The sequence below is a fragment of the Nerophis lumbriciformis genome, linkage group LG05 (assembly GCF_033978685.3).
Source record: "Nerophis lumbriciformis linkage group LG05, RoL_Nlum_v2.1, whole genome shotgun sequence".
NCBI lineage: Eukaryota > Metazoa > Chordata > Actinopteri > Syngnathiformes > Syngnathidae > Nerophis > Nerophis lumbriciformis.
Genome location: NC_084552.2, coordinates 8020001 through 8035971, shown reverse-complemented (window position 1 = coordinate 8035971; position 15971 = coordinate 8020001). Strand labels below are relative to the sequence as shown.

Genomic DNA, 15971 nt, shown 5'->3' with positions numbered 1-15971 from the left:
AAGTTTGAGACTAAACAGAAGCAGCCACTGGCTCAGTGTGTCAACAATAGCAGCATAAACTAGCATTAGCTCGCTGCTATCAATGTGTCGCTAAAATAGACCGTCTGTGTTAGTGCTTATAATAACAATGTCACTCCTATTTGGTTAATTTTCCGGTCAGGACATGTAAATGGAGTATTGTTGGTGCTTTCTGGATGTTTTTAGAGAGTTTAATGAGAGGAGCCTATGACCCTCCATCTGTTGACTCAATTGTTAGATATTTATTTACCATTTCGAATGCATAAAAAAAGCACATGTGTTCTTGTCTTACATAAGGATTGTGAATGATGAACAGAACATCTCTTTCAAATTTCTGCGTGTTTCCAGTATGACTGACCTAATAATATGGTCAGAGTTACTCCAGTAACGTCAATCTACGGGAATTGTCAAAGGTATTCAGAGCGGAATATTCAAAATGGCTGAATGAATTTGTGGCATTCTGTGAGGGTGAGATAACTCCTGGAAATGACTTTCTTAGCATGGCCAAAGGTATAGATGTGTGTGTCCAAATTAAAGGAAACTGTCAGGTACAAACACTGATGACATCTATTAAACAAGACAAGAGGCAAAGAATTAAACAGAGATAGAATTCAATTTGGACTCAATATATTGAGGAGAGTCGCCCGGACATTGTATCCTTCTACAATCTCCAGCACGTTCTGCCCAAAGATTGCACTCCTCCTTCTTTATTTGACTTTCTCCCCCCACCTGACCACAGCTGCTTCCAGAGGGAAGTGGGTCGTAAACAGCGTTGCCTTTGGTTACCGAACAGTTCAAAAGAAGAGGTCGTAAAATAATTCAAAAAGAGTTCGTCTGGAAATTGGGCAGATCCTTGGTTCTCTCCGCTTTGAAGTCCTTGGGCCAGAACAACATCCTTCTGTTGATTACCATACATGAGAGAACACAGGAACACCCCCCCCCCCACACACACACACACACACAGTGGAATTTTACGAGCCTTACTCTTGGTAGGTTTCAAAAGACAGCCTTTTGTCTTCTTGTTAGGAACACAATGTAATACAAAGTTTTTGTGATTATTTAGAAACAATTATTCTAACAGAAACGTCTTCTAATGGATTTATTACTATCTTTACAAGCTGAGTAATGTTTGCTGTGGTCTGGAACAACATGGCACACAAGCAACTATCAGAAATGCAGCCAATATTACATACAGATAATGTGTCATGAGACATGCAAATATAAATTAAATACACACAGGACATAAGTCAGAGAAATTAAATGAGCTCAAATATAGCTACAAACGAGGCATGATGATGCAATTGATACATACTGTCATGTCTGTATTATCATGTTTTGTTTTAAGTCATGTTTTGTTTAGTTTCTGTCTTTTCACTCCCTTGTCTGGTCACCATAGCAACCATTAGTTTTCACCTGTCACGTCACGCACCTGTTTCACGTTTTGAGTCACGCACCTGCTTTCACTAATCATGTCCATAGTATTTAAGTTCAGTGTTTTTCAGTTTGTCGGCCTGACGACCTCGCACCCCATATATGCTTCTGCACACCCTTATGATCCTTGCTGCTCCTTTTTCATGCCGGTTCCATGCCAAGTAAGTTTTTGTTTCTCAAGCCACAGTTAATGTTTTGTTTAATTGTTCATAGTTTCCGCCACTGTGCGTGCTTTTCATTTGTACTTTTTTGCTATAATCTTTTGGTTTCATAGCTTATTCTCCGCCATTGTGCGCGCTTTTTGTTTGATCTTTTTTTTAATAAATAAATCATGTACCTCCATTCCCGTCTCGCCCGTGCCAACTTCCCGTTGCATCCCGGAAAAGCACACACCCAGGACCAAGTCTTGACACATACAGCAGTTAAGTTAGCATGGATTATCTTGCAGTCATGCAGTGACCAAACATGTCTGATTAGCACTCCACACAAGTCAATAACATCAACAAAGCTCACCTTTGTGCAGTCACGCACAGCATAAAAGGTTTGGTGGACAAAATGAGACAAAGAAGGAGTTGTCATGATCCGTTACCCGGATCATGGCATGATTTATGTTGGTTATGTTTCTGTTTTAGTCTGTTTCCTGGGTGCACCCTCTTTCCCTGTTTATTGTTGGTTTCCATGGGCACTGATTCTCCTCACCTGTCTTAGTTTTGCAATTAGTGTTCCCACCAGGTGTTTTGGTTAATCACTCCCCTTTATAGTTTCCTGTCACCCAGCAATAGTTGCTGGGTCAATGTTTGCTTTATGCAACATTTACGTTCCCCTGGTTTTCTCCTCGCTTTTTAGATTATTCTGCCGTCCAGCATTCCCCGTTTTTCACCTTTGGTGACATTTTGGTTTTTGTTTAGCTCCACGCTTGCTAGCGTCCTCTGTTTTGTAATTTTGATCCTGCCTTAAAATAATTAAAAATAACTTAAATCTTACCTGCACACGAGCTCCTGCTTGTCTTCTGCCTTGGAAGGAACACGACAATCTTAGCCATGCGTCGAAGACGTAACAGGAGTGGCTTAAAACACGTCTTTCCGTGGCAGAGAGAAAGTTATACATGTAAACAAACTACGGTGAGTTCAAGGACAGCCAAAATTAGTAGGACAAAACGACGCTCGTTAAATATTCCCCTCAGTGAAGCATGTTTAATATCAACAGTAGGATTTCTAACAATTAGGAAGGTTTGTGCCATGTTTTTCCTCCTATTAAAAGTAAAAATATATTGTTTCCCCCATCATTTTCCAAAAAGCTCCAGAAAGCCACGAGGGCGACCCCCGTTCTATATGATCATATTTTTTTAAACACCTTTTTTTATTGGATCTTCTTCTTTTGCCACCTCTTGTACTTATTATACTGTACATACTGTACCCTCCCACCTGCTGTCATCTTCATCACCGCCTCTCACTCCTGTCACCAAACCATCACCCTCTCTCTCCTGTCACCAAACCATCACCCTCTCTCTCCTGCTCAACACTGCAGCCCAGCCCCCGGCCGCGTCCTACTTCCCCCCCAACTGAGATAAAGAGATAATTGGAAATCCCTCTACCAATTAACCTTCTCCAGACTTTGATGTATTTTTATCCTCGTGCTTTTTACTTTTTTTTTGATGCCAGAGAGAAAGAGTCAAAGAGGGCAAGAGAAGGAGAAGTGTTTATGGTCAAGTGGGTCAGTTGTTGTTATTGAAATATATATTCAGGGTGTTCAGAGAGACAAGAGTTGTTGTTTTTTTTGCATTCTAACATGTCAAAATCATCCGGTTCTTGGTGGCAGCTAATGTTAGCAATCAACTCTACCTCTAAATCACTTTAAAAATGCATTCAAAAAGCATCAACAATACTTCATTTACGTTGTGTAACATGTATAATTAAAGCTGCAAGCAGCATTGGTCGGGCCCGCGTATTTGGCAGGTGCTAGTCCTAAGTGTCCCAATACTTTTGTCAAGTTTTAGTCCCAAGTGTCCCAATACTTTTGTCTACTTTTAGTCTGAAGTGTCCCAAGACTTTTGTCTAGTGTACCTACCTTGTCTGCATTGTGTGGGCACGTTGGTGCTTCCTGCTTTTAAGCAGCCATCTTAAAAAAACGGCAGCGCAGCGGTTCTTTGAAGGCTCATAAAATCAAAACCGGAGCAGTTAGAAAAATTATTTCGATAACTTTCATTTGGAAGGGTTCAATCTCTCTCCTGTGTTATTTTGAAGCTGATACGACAAACGCGCTCAGAGGAGATAATGTTTGAAGAGAAGTGACCGGTTTATATAAAAAAAAAAATGTTTTGAAGGGGAAATTGCAAACTTCCTGTTGATTTTTGCTGGGGGTTGTCAACATATGAAATGTAGGTCTAAGTGAGACCTACATAGAGGTTTTTGTTTCATGTCTCTCCAACCTTCCCAGTGGGAGTTACAGGCAGTTTTGTCATTTTTTTCTTCAGAGGAGCAGTTTTTTCTGCGTTTTATTCAAAAATTGCGCTAGAGCGCAATTTTGAGATTTGGTGTTTGGTTTTTTGATAAAAAGTTTTGCCGTATATTACTGATGTGTGTGTAAAATTTGGTGAGTTTTAAAGCATGCTAAGGGGGTCAAATTACAGCGCAAAGTTGCGGAAGAATAATAATAATAAAACCCAATTGCAATTTTTGCCAGTCCTGATGTGTGTGTTCAGTTTGGTGAGTTTTGAAGCATGTTAAGAGGGTGAAAATACAGCTCAAAGAGGCAAAAGTTACTGTTTTTAGTACTTTTTTGTCTTGAAGGGGGAATTGCTAACTTCCTGTTGATTTTTGCCCGAGGAAATTAATTAATGAAAAGTAGGTCTAAGTAAGACCTACATAGAGGTTTTTGTTTCATGTCTCTACAACATTCGTACTGGGAGTTATAAGCAGTTTTCTTTCTAGGGGGCGCTAGAGCGCAATTTTGAGTTTTGGGGTTTGGTTTTTTGATAAAAAGTTTTGCCGTATATTACTGATGTGTGTGTAAAATTTGGTGAGTTTTAAAGCATGCTAAGGGGGTCAAATTACAGCGCAAAGTTGCGGAAGAATAATAATAATAAAACCTTACAAATTCAATAGGTCCTTATGTCCCATTGCATAAGGACTCCCTTTGGGAGTCCTTATACAATGGGCCATGCGGGCCCTAATAACAAACTGTACAACATTGTTATTGTAAGAGAGAACACTGAGGAACTCTTTTCCTAGCATACTAACACATCTGCGTGCTACGGTATTAGCCGTAAAAGCTAACCACGGCAGAGACAAGATAGCTTGTAGGTCAACATGAAACACGTTTGAGTTTGTAATGCACAACCCTGCGATACGACACCAATCTGTACTGAGTGAAACACATGAACAATCATATTACAGTATCTGAAAAGTATTATTTCATGTTTTGTTTGTACACAGCTAGCCAGACAGCATATGTACTGTAGTTGTAATAACACACATGAAAGGACCTTTTTTCCGGTTTATTTGGGTAAGCACTCCATTTATGTCGAAGTAGCTTGGCTCCAAGTTCCACATTTTTCACCTTCAGGTCACCTTCACCTCACTCTCTCGGCTTCCGTCTGCTCCAACGTTCCCCCCTCTTCTTGGTGCTGGCTTCTATAAGCAGCAGTTCATCCTCCGTATATTCAGCTTCAAAAAGAAAAGGTTGTAAATCCTCATTTGTCCGAAAATAGCCGTCTTTGTTGTCTTTTACCAAGTCTGCCAATATTGGAGACACACATTCGTGTTGGATTCCGGAAGTAGGAACACACAGTTGTTGCCAGAAGTCAAACGTGCGCTGCTATGAAAACAGAAATCAATGGGCGGAATAAATCAGTCCTGGAAATTATTAAAATGATCTATATAGGGTAAATATTGTACATATTGTTATGATGGTGTCTGTTACTACAGTTTATATACTTGCAGTGTGTATATTGTACATATTACATATTGTTATGAAGGTGTCTGTTACTACATTATATATATACTTGCAGTGTGTATATTGTACATATTACATATTGTTATGAAGGTGTCTGTTACTACATTATATATATATATATATATACTTGCAGTGTGTATATTGTACATATTACATATTGTTATGAAGGTGTCTGTCACTACATTACATATATACTTGCAGTGTGTATATTGTACATATTACATATTGTTATGAAGGTGTCTGTAGCTACATTATATATATACTTGCAGTGGGTATATTGTACATATTGTTATGAAGGTGTCTGTCACTACATTACATATATACTTGCAGTGTGTATATTGTACATATTACATATTGTTATGAAGGTGTCTGTTACTACATTATATATATACTTGCAGTGTGTATATTGTACATATTACATATTGTTATGAAGATGTCTGTTACTACATTATATATATACTTGTAGTGTGTATATTGTACATATTACATATTGTTATGAAGGTGTCTGTTACTACATGATATATATACTTGCAGTGTGTATATTGTACATATTACATATTGTTATGAAGGTGTCTGTTACTACATTATATATATACTTGCAGTGTGTATATTGTACATATTACATATTGTTATGAAGGTGTCTGTTACTACATTATATATATACTTGCAGTGTGTATATTGTACATATTACATATTGTTATGAAGGTGTCTGTTACTACATTATATATATACTTTCAGTGTGTATATTGTACATATTACATATTGTTATGAAGGTGTCTGTTACTACATTATATATATACTTGCAGTGTGTATATTGTACATATTACATATTGTTATGAAGGTGTCTGTTACTACATTATATATATACTTGCAGTGTGTATATAAAACGTTTATGGAGGGTTTTGAAGTTGTTAAGAGGACTTTGAAGGCTACAACGGTGACACCTATTAGCTGCATTTTCCAAGTGATTTTTTATCATTTTTAAAATCTGTCTCCCATGATGATTGTGAACCATAGGCAAAAGTTCCCCCCCAAAAAAGTGCAGTCTCCCTTTAAGTTTTAGTCACCTCTCATCATTTCAGACAGCCTTGGAATTACTGAACGTGGGAGGACTCTTCCCCTTCTAAAAGGGAGAATGCTCATATCTGGATGGTACTATACAGCAGTGATCCCCAACCACCGGGCCCCGACCCGGTACCGGTCCGTGGATCCATTGGTACCCGGCCGCACAAAAAAAATAAAAAAATGTTTTAATATTTTTTTATTAAATCAACATCAAAAACACAAGATACACATTTACAATTAGTGCATCAACCCAAAAAAACCTCCCTCCCCCATTTACACTCATTCACACTCATTCACACAAAAGGGTTGTTTATTGATATTCTGGTTCCTCCACTATATATCAATACAGTCTGCAGGGATACAGTCCGTAAGCACACATGATTGTATTTTTTGTGACAAAAAAAAAAAAAATCTCCCCACCGCCATGTGCTTTCTCAAATTTGACGTTGAGTTCATGTAAGCTTAAGCTCGTTGTCGTTTGTCGCTGAAACTTTATGTGCAGTTAATCATGTGATTGCCTGGCTCTGTTTGATTGATGAAACGGAGTGAAACGTCACCAGTGACTGTATTTGATTGGTGAAACGGAGTGAAACGTCACCAGTGACTGTATTTGATTGGTGAAACGGAGTGAAACGACACCAGTGACTGCATTTGATTGGTGAAACGTCATCAGTGACTGTATTTGATTGATGAAACGGAGTGAAACGTCACCAGTGACTGTATTTGATTGGTGAAACGGAGTGAAACCTCACCAGTGACTGTATTTGATTGGTGAAACGTCACCAGTGACTGTATTTGATTGATGAAACGGAGTGAAACGTCACCAGTGACTGTATTTGATTGGTGAAACGGAGTGAAACGTCACCAGTGACTGTATTTGATTGGTGAAACGGAGTAAAACGACACCAGTGACTGCATTTGATTGGTGAAACGTCATCAGTGACTGTATTTGATTGATGAAACGGAGTGAAACGTCACCAGTGACTGTATTTGATTGGTGAAACGGAGTGAAACCTCACCAGTGACTGTATTTGATTGGTGAAACGGAATCAAACGTCACCAGTGACTGCATTTGATTGGTGAAACGGAGTCAAACGTCACCAGTGACTGTATTTGATTGATGAAACGGAGTGAAACGTCACCAGTGACTGTATTTGATTGGTGAAACGGAGTGAAACGTCACCAGTGACTGTATTTGATTGGTGAAACGGAGTGAAACGACACCAGTGACTGCATTTGATTGGTGAAACGTCATCAGTGACTGTATTTGATTGATGAAACGGAGTGAAACGTCACCAGTGACTGTATTTGATTGGTGAAACGGAGTGAAACCTCACCAGTGACTGTATTTGATTGGTGAAACGTCACCAGTGACTGTATTTGATTGATGAAACGGAGTGAAACGTCACCAGTGACTGTATTTGATTGGTGAAACGGAGTGAAACGTCACCAGTGACTGTATTTGATTGGTGAAACGGAGTGAAACGACACCAGTGACTGCATTTGATTGGTGAAACGTCATCAGTGACTGTATTTGATTGATGAAACGGAGTGAAACGTCACCAGTGACTGTATTTGATTGGTGAAACGGAGTGAAACCTCACCAGTGACTGTATTTGATTGGTGAAACGGAATCAAACGTCACCAGTGACTGCATTTGATTGGTGAAACGGAGTCAAACGTCACCAGTGACTGTATTTGATTGATGAAACGGAGTGAAACGTCACCAGTGACTGTATTTGATTGGTGAAACGGAGTGAAACGTCACCAGTGACTGTATTTGATTGGTGAAACGGAGTGAAACGACACCAGTGACTGCATTTGATTGGTGAAACGTCATCAGTGACTGTATTTGATTGATGAAACGGAGTGAAACGTCACCAGTGACTGTATTTGATTGGTGAAACGGAGTGAAACCTCACCAGTGACTGTATTTGATTGGTGAAACGTCACCAGTGACTGTATTTGATTGATGAAACGGAGTGAAACGTCACCAGTGACTGTATTTGATTGGTGAAACGGAGTGAAACGTCACCAGTGACTGTATTTGATTGGTGAAACGGAGTGAAACGACACCAGTGACTGCATTTGATTGGTGAAACGTCATCAGTGACTGTATTTGATTGATGAAACGGAGTGAAACGTCACCAGTGACTGTATTTGATTGGTGAAACGGAGTGAAACCTCACCAGTGACTGTATTTGATTGGTGAAACGGAATCAAACGTCACCAGTGACTGCATTTGATTGGTGAAACGGAGTCAAACGTCACCAGTGACTGTATTTGATTGATGAAACGGAGTGAAACGTCACCAGTGACTGTATTTGATTGGTGAAACGGAATCAAACGTCACCAGTGACTGTATTTGATTGGTGAAACGTCACCAGTGACTGTATTTGATTGATGAAACGGAGTGAAACGTCACCAGTGACTGTATTTGATTGGTGAAACGGAGTGAAACGTCACCAGTGACTGTATTTGATTGGTGAAACGGAGTGAAACGACACCAGTGACTGCATTTGATTGGTGAAACGTCATCAGTGACTGTATTTGATTGATGAAACGGAGTGAAACGTCACCAGTGACTGTATTTGATTGGTGAAACGGAGTGAAACCTCACCAGTGACTGTATTTGATTGGTGAAACGTCACCAGTGACTGTATTTGATTGATGAAACGGAGTGAAACGTCACCAGTGACTGTATTTGATTGGTGAAACGGAGTGAAACGTCACCAGTGGCTGTATTTGATTGGTGAAACGGAATCAAACGTCCCCAGTGACTGCATTTGATTGGTGAAACGTCACCAGTGACTGTATTTGATTGATGAAACGGAGTCAAACGTCACCAGTGACTGTATTTGATTGGTGAAACGGAGTAAAACGACACCAGTGACTGTATTTGATTGGTGAAACGGAATCAAATGTCACCAGTGACTGCATTTGATTGGTGAAACGGAGTCAAACGTCACCAGTGACTGTATTTGATTGGTGAAACGGAATCAAACGTCACCAGTGACTGCATTTGATTGGTGAAACGGGGTCAAACATAACCAGTGACTGTATTTGATTGGTGAAACGGAGTAAAACATCACCAGTGACTGTATTTGATTGGTGAAACGTCACCAGTGACTGTATTTGATTGGTGAAACGGAGTCAAACGTCACCAGTGACTGTATTTGATTGGTGAAACGCAGGCATGCGATAGATCCTACTTTGAAGGTCTGTTTGATGAACCAAAACAAACAAAGCGTGCATTAACAGATGGATAAAAATCAGTAGCGAGTAGCGAGCTGAATGTAGATTAATGGAGCGGAGTAAAATGAGCGTTTCTTCTCTATAAATATACTCAAGTAAAAGTAAAAGTATGTTGCATTAAAACTACTCTTAGAAGTACAATTTATCCCAAAAGTTACTCAAGTAGATGTAGCGGAGTAAATGTAGCGCGTTACTACCCACCTCTGAGTAGTGTAAGGTGAAAGAAGTGAGGCGGATGTGAGTGTAATGAAACAGAAGAGCGGTTGGAGTGACACTTGAATGAGGCAGGTACAGTACACAAGGTACAGTAACCTATATGAGGGTGATGGTGCTGAGGTGGAGAGTGAAGGATCTCAGCAGTGTCAGGATGGAGAAAGGGACTCAGGTTTCCATCCAAAAACCCTCGCCCCCTTTACAGTAGCTGACTGGGGTCGGAGGAGTGTAATGTTACGGCATGGCGGCCATCCATCGCCTCTCTCCAACACGCTGACATCCATCTCCTGCCACTGCTATCTACCTATCTGCAAACCATGATTCATGCGCGCAGCAAGGCATTATTTAGCACACAATGAATACACCACGTGCACTTTTGGAGGACGCCATGCGCTGGTGAGAACGCCGGCGGAACAAAGCAGCACCCCGGCGGTGCCAGGAACAGGATGCTGAAAAGAGCCGCAGGCGTCGCCTCAGGGAGGCTGTTTTTATCGCGGCACGGCCAAAATGGAAGTGTGACAGTCTTAACGGGCTTGTTGTCGTCCGCCTGGCATTTGAAATGCGGCGGATAATGGGTGGCTGGGTCAAGTTGCACTTTGAAGGCAGAGAAGCAACTGAAAGAGGAAAATGGACGGTGTGAGGTGAAAGAAGTATTGGGACACCTCGCCGTCACGCCTTCAGGAAGTGACAATACGCAAAAAATGCACAACACAGTTGTCAAACTCAAGGCCTGGAAATAATATGTGTTAGTGAAGCACGTCGGGTGTTCAAACTTGTTCCAGCGAGGGATGCATACCCAAAAATGTAAGGATGCCGTGGCCATTTTGTACATTATAAGAGTGTTTCTTAACCATAAATATCTGTTTTCTCAGCTGTCACTGTACTCAGTTGTAACACACTTTAACTTCAAACAGAAGTCTAAACTGTAACCTGTTATGAAAAAGTTTCATTATAATTATTCAACCAAATAATGCATTGTGAGAATGCTGTTGGATGGAGAATCCATTCTGAATGGAATCCATTCTGAATGGAATCGTCACCCCAGGAATCGGGTCGAATTGTCAGCGCCCCAAACTAGGGATGTCCCGATCCAGGTTTTTGCACTTCCGATCCGATACCGATATTGTTTTTGCATTTCCGGTCCGATACCGATACTGACCGATACTGGCCTATCCGAGCATGTATTAAAGTTTAAAGTTATTTAGTTAAAGTTACTGGCTCACCTTAAGTGCAATGGCTTCCTGTGCACTTAAGATGTGACTTTAAGGTTTTACTACTTACGTATAAAATACTACACGGTCTAGCTCCGTCCTATCTTGCCGATTGTATTGTACCATATGTCCCGGCAAGAAATCTGCGTTCAAAGAACTCCGGCTTATTAGTGATTCCCAGAGCCCAAAAAAAGTCTGCGGGCTATAGAGCGTTTTCTATTCGGGCTCCAGTACTCCCGGTAACAGTTAGAGATGCTACCTCAGTAGAAGCATTTAAGTCCCATCTTAAAACTCATTTGTATACTCTAGCCTTTAAATAGACCCCCTGTTGGACCAGTTGATCTGCCGTTTCTATTCCTTTCTCCTCTGCTCCCCCCTATCCCTTGTGGAGGGGGAGACACACAGGTCCGGTGGCCATGGATGAAGTGCTGGCTGTCCAGAGTCGGGACCCGGGGGGTGGACCGCTCGCCTGTGTATCGGTTGGGAACATCTCTGCGCTGCTGACCCGTCTCCGCTCGGGATGGTTTCCTGCTGACCCCACTATGGACTGGACTCTTACTATTATGTTGGATCCACTATGGACTGTACTCTCACAATATTATGTCAGACCCACTCAACATCCATTGCATTCGGTCTCCCCTAGAGGGGGGGATATACCCACATATGCGGTCCTCTCCAAGGTTTCTCATAGTCATTCACATCGACGTCCCACTGGGATGAGTTTTTCCTTGCCCTTATGTGGGGTCTGTACCGAGGATGTCGTTGTGGCTTGTGCAGCCCTTTGAGACACTTGTGATTTAGGGCTATATAAATAAATATTGATTGATTGATTGATTGATTTAGCCTACTTGGTTGTCAGAATCGATCCGCCTGTCAATTTCACGATCCACTCTTCCCTCACTCGTGAACAAGACTCCGAGGTACTTGAACTCCTCCACTTGGGGCAAGATCTCCTCCCCAACCCGGAGATGGCACTCCACCCTTTTCCGGGCGAGAACCATGGACTCGGACTTGGAGCTGCTGATTCTCATCCCAGTCGCTTCACACTCGGCTGCGAACCGATCCAGTGAGAGCTGAAGATCCTGGCCAGATGAAGCCATCAGGACCACATCATCTGCAAAAAGCAGAGACCTAATCCTGCAGCCACCAAACCGAATCCCCTCAACGCCTTGACTGCGCCTAGAAATTCTGTCCATAAAAGTTATGAACAGAATCGGTGCGGCGTCTTCAGTAATGCGGACGCTTTATCGATCCGTTGTGGTGAAGAAGGAGCTGAGCCGGAAGGCAAAGCTCTCAATTTACCAGTCAATCTACGTTCCCATCCTCACCTATGGTCATGAGCTTTGGGTTATGACCGAAAGGACAAGATCACGGGTACAAGCGGCCCAAATGAGTTTCCTCCGCCGGGTGGCGGGGCTCTCCCTTAGAGATAGGGTGAGAAGCTCTGTCATCCGGGGGGAACTCAAAGTAAAGCCGCTGCTCCTCCACATCGAGAGGAGCCAGATGAGGTGGTTCGGGCATCTGGTCAGGATGCCACCCGAGCGCCTCCCTAGGGAGGTGTTTAGGGCACGTCCGACCGGTAGGAGGCCACGAGGAAGACCCAGGACACGTTGGGAAGACTATGTCTCCCGGCTGGCCTGGGAACGCCTCGGGATCCCCCGGGAGGAGCTGGACGAAGTGGCTGGGGAGAGGGAAGTCTGGGCTTCCCTGCTTAGGCTGCTGCCCCCGCGACCCGACCTCGGATAAGCGGAAGAAGATGGATGGATGGATGGATGGGTTGTCAGAATCATGTTGAAAAGGGTTTTAGTACTCTTGATAACAACTAGCCAGCTGAATTAGGGGAGTTTGAATAATACACAATGGTTGGTAACAAGAAACGGACCTGTTTATTCAAGGATAAACACAAAATAGACAAAATTATACATGACAAACAGAAATGGCATCATTGAACTAGGGCTGGGCGATATGGCCTTTTTTTGATATTGCGATATTTTAAGGCCATATTGCGATACACGATATATATCTCGATATTTTGCCTTAGCCTTGAATGAACATTTGATGCATATAATCACAGCAGTATGATGATTCTATGTGTTTTGATTGATTGATTGAGACTTTTATTAGTAGGTTGCACAGTGAAGTACATATTCCGTACAATTGACCACTAAATGGTAACACCCCAATAAGTTTTTACACTTGTTTAAGTCGGGGTCCACTTAAATTGATTCATGATACAGATATACTATCAGATATATACCATCATCATAATACAGTCATCACACAAGATAATCACATTGAATTATTTACATTATTTATAATCCAGGATGTGGAGGGGGGCGCCGGATGTAAGTGTCAAAAATCTAAAGTTAAAATATAGGGTAGAAATGCACCCATTTGCAGGAAATGTAGTCTTGATTTTCAAAATGTTCTTTCAAGGCTTGCATGTCTACATGAAAACATTCTTCTTCATACTGCATTAATATATGCTACTTTTAAACTTTCATGCAGAGAAGGAAATCACAACTAAAAAAATCACAAATTTTTTCATACCGTGTTGATCTGGAAATTTTTTGCCTCTGCATTTTGATGGTGTGGACGTGTGGCACCGAATGGAGGTAAGCGTCTCGACAGACGTCACAATATTTGAACAATGATGACGAAAACTGTTTTCTCTGTCGTGTCCGTGTGTCGAAAATTGTTATGCGCTTATTTTTTTATTTGATTTTGTGCGTGGCATAGATTTGCTATGCGCAGAGGACGCTTAAACAGTGCGCAATTGCACAGGCGCGCACCTTAGAGGGAGCGTTGCTCGCACAGCTGCGGTAGCATCACAGCTAACGTTAGCCATGCTGCTACCTCTCTGCTCGGGGAGGACGTATACGTATGTGACGTATGACGTGACAGTATGTGACGTATGACGTGACAGTATGTGACGTATGACGTGACAGTATGTGACGTGTGTAAGAAGGTGCACTTGCTGTCTGTGAGAGGGAGACACAGGAAAGAGTGAGAAGAGCCTGTCGTGTAATGCCAGCAGCTAAAAGCAACTGCGTGAGAATTCACAGACCTGTGGATGTGTTGAAGGTGTGCTAGAAAATGCGTAACGGAAATTAGGGAGCAGCAGAAAAGTGGAATGTATTATTTAAATCGGTGCATTGGAAAACACGGACCGGAGTTTTTTTTTTAAACTGGATCTGGATCGGCATTTTCCTATGCCTTGCCGATACGCAAATATCGGCAGCCGATCCGATCCAAATATCGGATCGGGACATCCCTACCCCAAACATTCACACCCCTACAAACTCGTGTCGCAAGGAAGTCGACTCTGACAGATAAACCCTCCTGATTAGTGATCAGAGGCAGGTGAGTCCCTTGATTCAGGTGTGGAGAACCGGCGCTCAGAAACAGTGGTGAAGTCACTGCAAGACATAACCAGAACAGGAAGTGGAACAAAAATAAAAGTGCCAGACAGGAATTAACTCTGAACACAGGAAAACAATTCAATAATATATATTATTTACAGTAGTGATATTTTTAGTTTATTATTGTTTATTCTTGGAAATGCTTAATGTAGGCCCAAAAATGGCAGAATATGCTTTTTAAAAATGTAAAAACAAATCTGCGCTATCATGAAGCCGCAACATTTGAAGATGCAGTAATATTCATATTTATTCACTGGTAAGAGCGGCCCTCTGATGTAGAAGATAAAGGTTTTGGAGTGTGTCAGAACATGTCAGAATACTTTTATTGTCATTGTATGGAAACAACGAAATTGGACAGCAATCCAGCTCATTGCTTTTAAAACAAACCTACAGAAAATAGTCTTAAGACAACAACAATAATAAAACAATTTAAAATGTAAAAAAACATATTGCACAGTAGATCTCTATCAGAGGTAAGCAAGTAATAAAGTGATGAATGTTCAGGTAAGTGCAGAGTTTAGGGCAATAACAGCTCTAGGATAGAAACCGTTTTTCAGTCTATTTGTCCGTGCTTTGATGCTCTTATAGCGCCTCCCTGAGGGCAAGAGTTCAAGCCAGTGGTGACCTGGGTGGGATGAGTCCCTGAGGATGCTGTTTGCTCTCCTGTTGCAGTGTGTCTTTACTGTGTCACGGCAGGTGAAGGCCCACGGCCTGAGCTTCACTCGTCTTCACGCTCCTTGGCCCGTGCTGTGCAGGGAGGCGGAGTTCCTCAAAATCAAAGTCCCCACCAAGACGGTAAGACATTTTGTCTACCGCCATTCCGTGACCGCGACGGCGGGACAATAATCGGCCGCCGTGTCGCAACAGCGCTACGAGCTGAAGGAGGAAGGTGCGTTCAGCAGCAGCGTGAGCAGCCTGTGGAGGAAACTGAAGCAGCCTTTCCAGCCTAAAGTGCCGCATCAGGACCACGGAGCCACAAAGTTCCTCACACACTGCTTCTCCAGGGACAAGCTCCACCTGTGAGGCCAAAGCACACACACAATGTCTTTGTCTGGCTAGAGAGCAGTCACAAAGCACAAAAACAAGTGCAGAGCAAGAATATACGACTACACTGAAAGCTCCAATTAATGCCAGATCAAACAGCTGTGGCTGTAGGCAACCGCTTCATTTTTTTTTTCATAAACGGCACAATTTGGCAGTAGCTTCATTCCAAGTGTTAGGAACAACGATGTTATATAATAATGGCATTACTAATACTTTTACTAGTAATGAGTCAACTCATGAATCACTTTCATGTGCACATTTGCTGGAACGTGGAACGCTCATTTTGTTGTGGTTTTATGTCAACGAGACAGAGTCAGAAGCACAGGACAAATCATTTAAGTCATAAAAACACGTCTAA

General features: G+C 42.0%; 1 protein-coding gene across 2 annotated transcripts in view; it reads left to right on the top strand.

The window, feature by feature from the left end:
• The window catches only part of ano2b (anoctamin 2b), a 169034-nt gene that overhangs the window by 59107 nt on the left and 93956 nt on the right, over positions 1–15971 (top strand). For both annotated transcript variants that reach the window (XM_061961336.2, XM_061961337.2), the window contains 2 exons: positions 15266–15364; positions 15437–15588. In XM_061961336.2, the coding sequence (XP_061817320.1) occupies positions 15266–15364; positions 15437–15588 (251 nt within the window). The remainder of the gene's footprint in view (positions 1–15265; positions 15365–15436; positions 15589–15971) is intronic.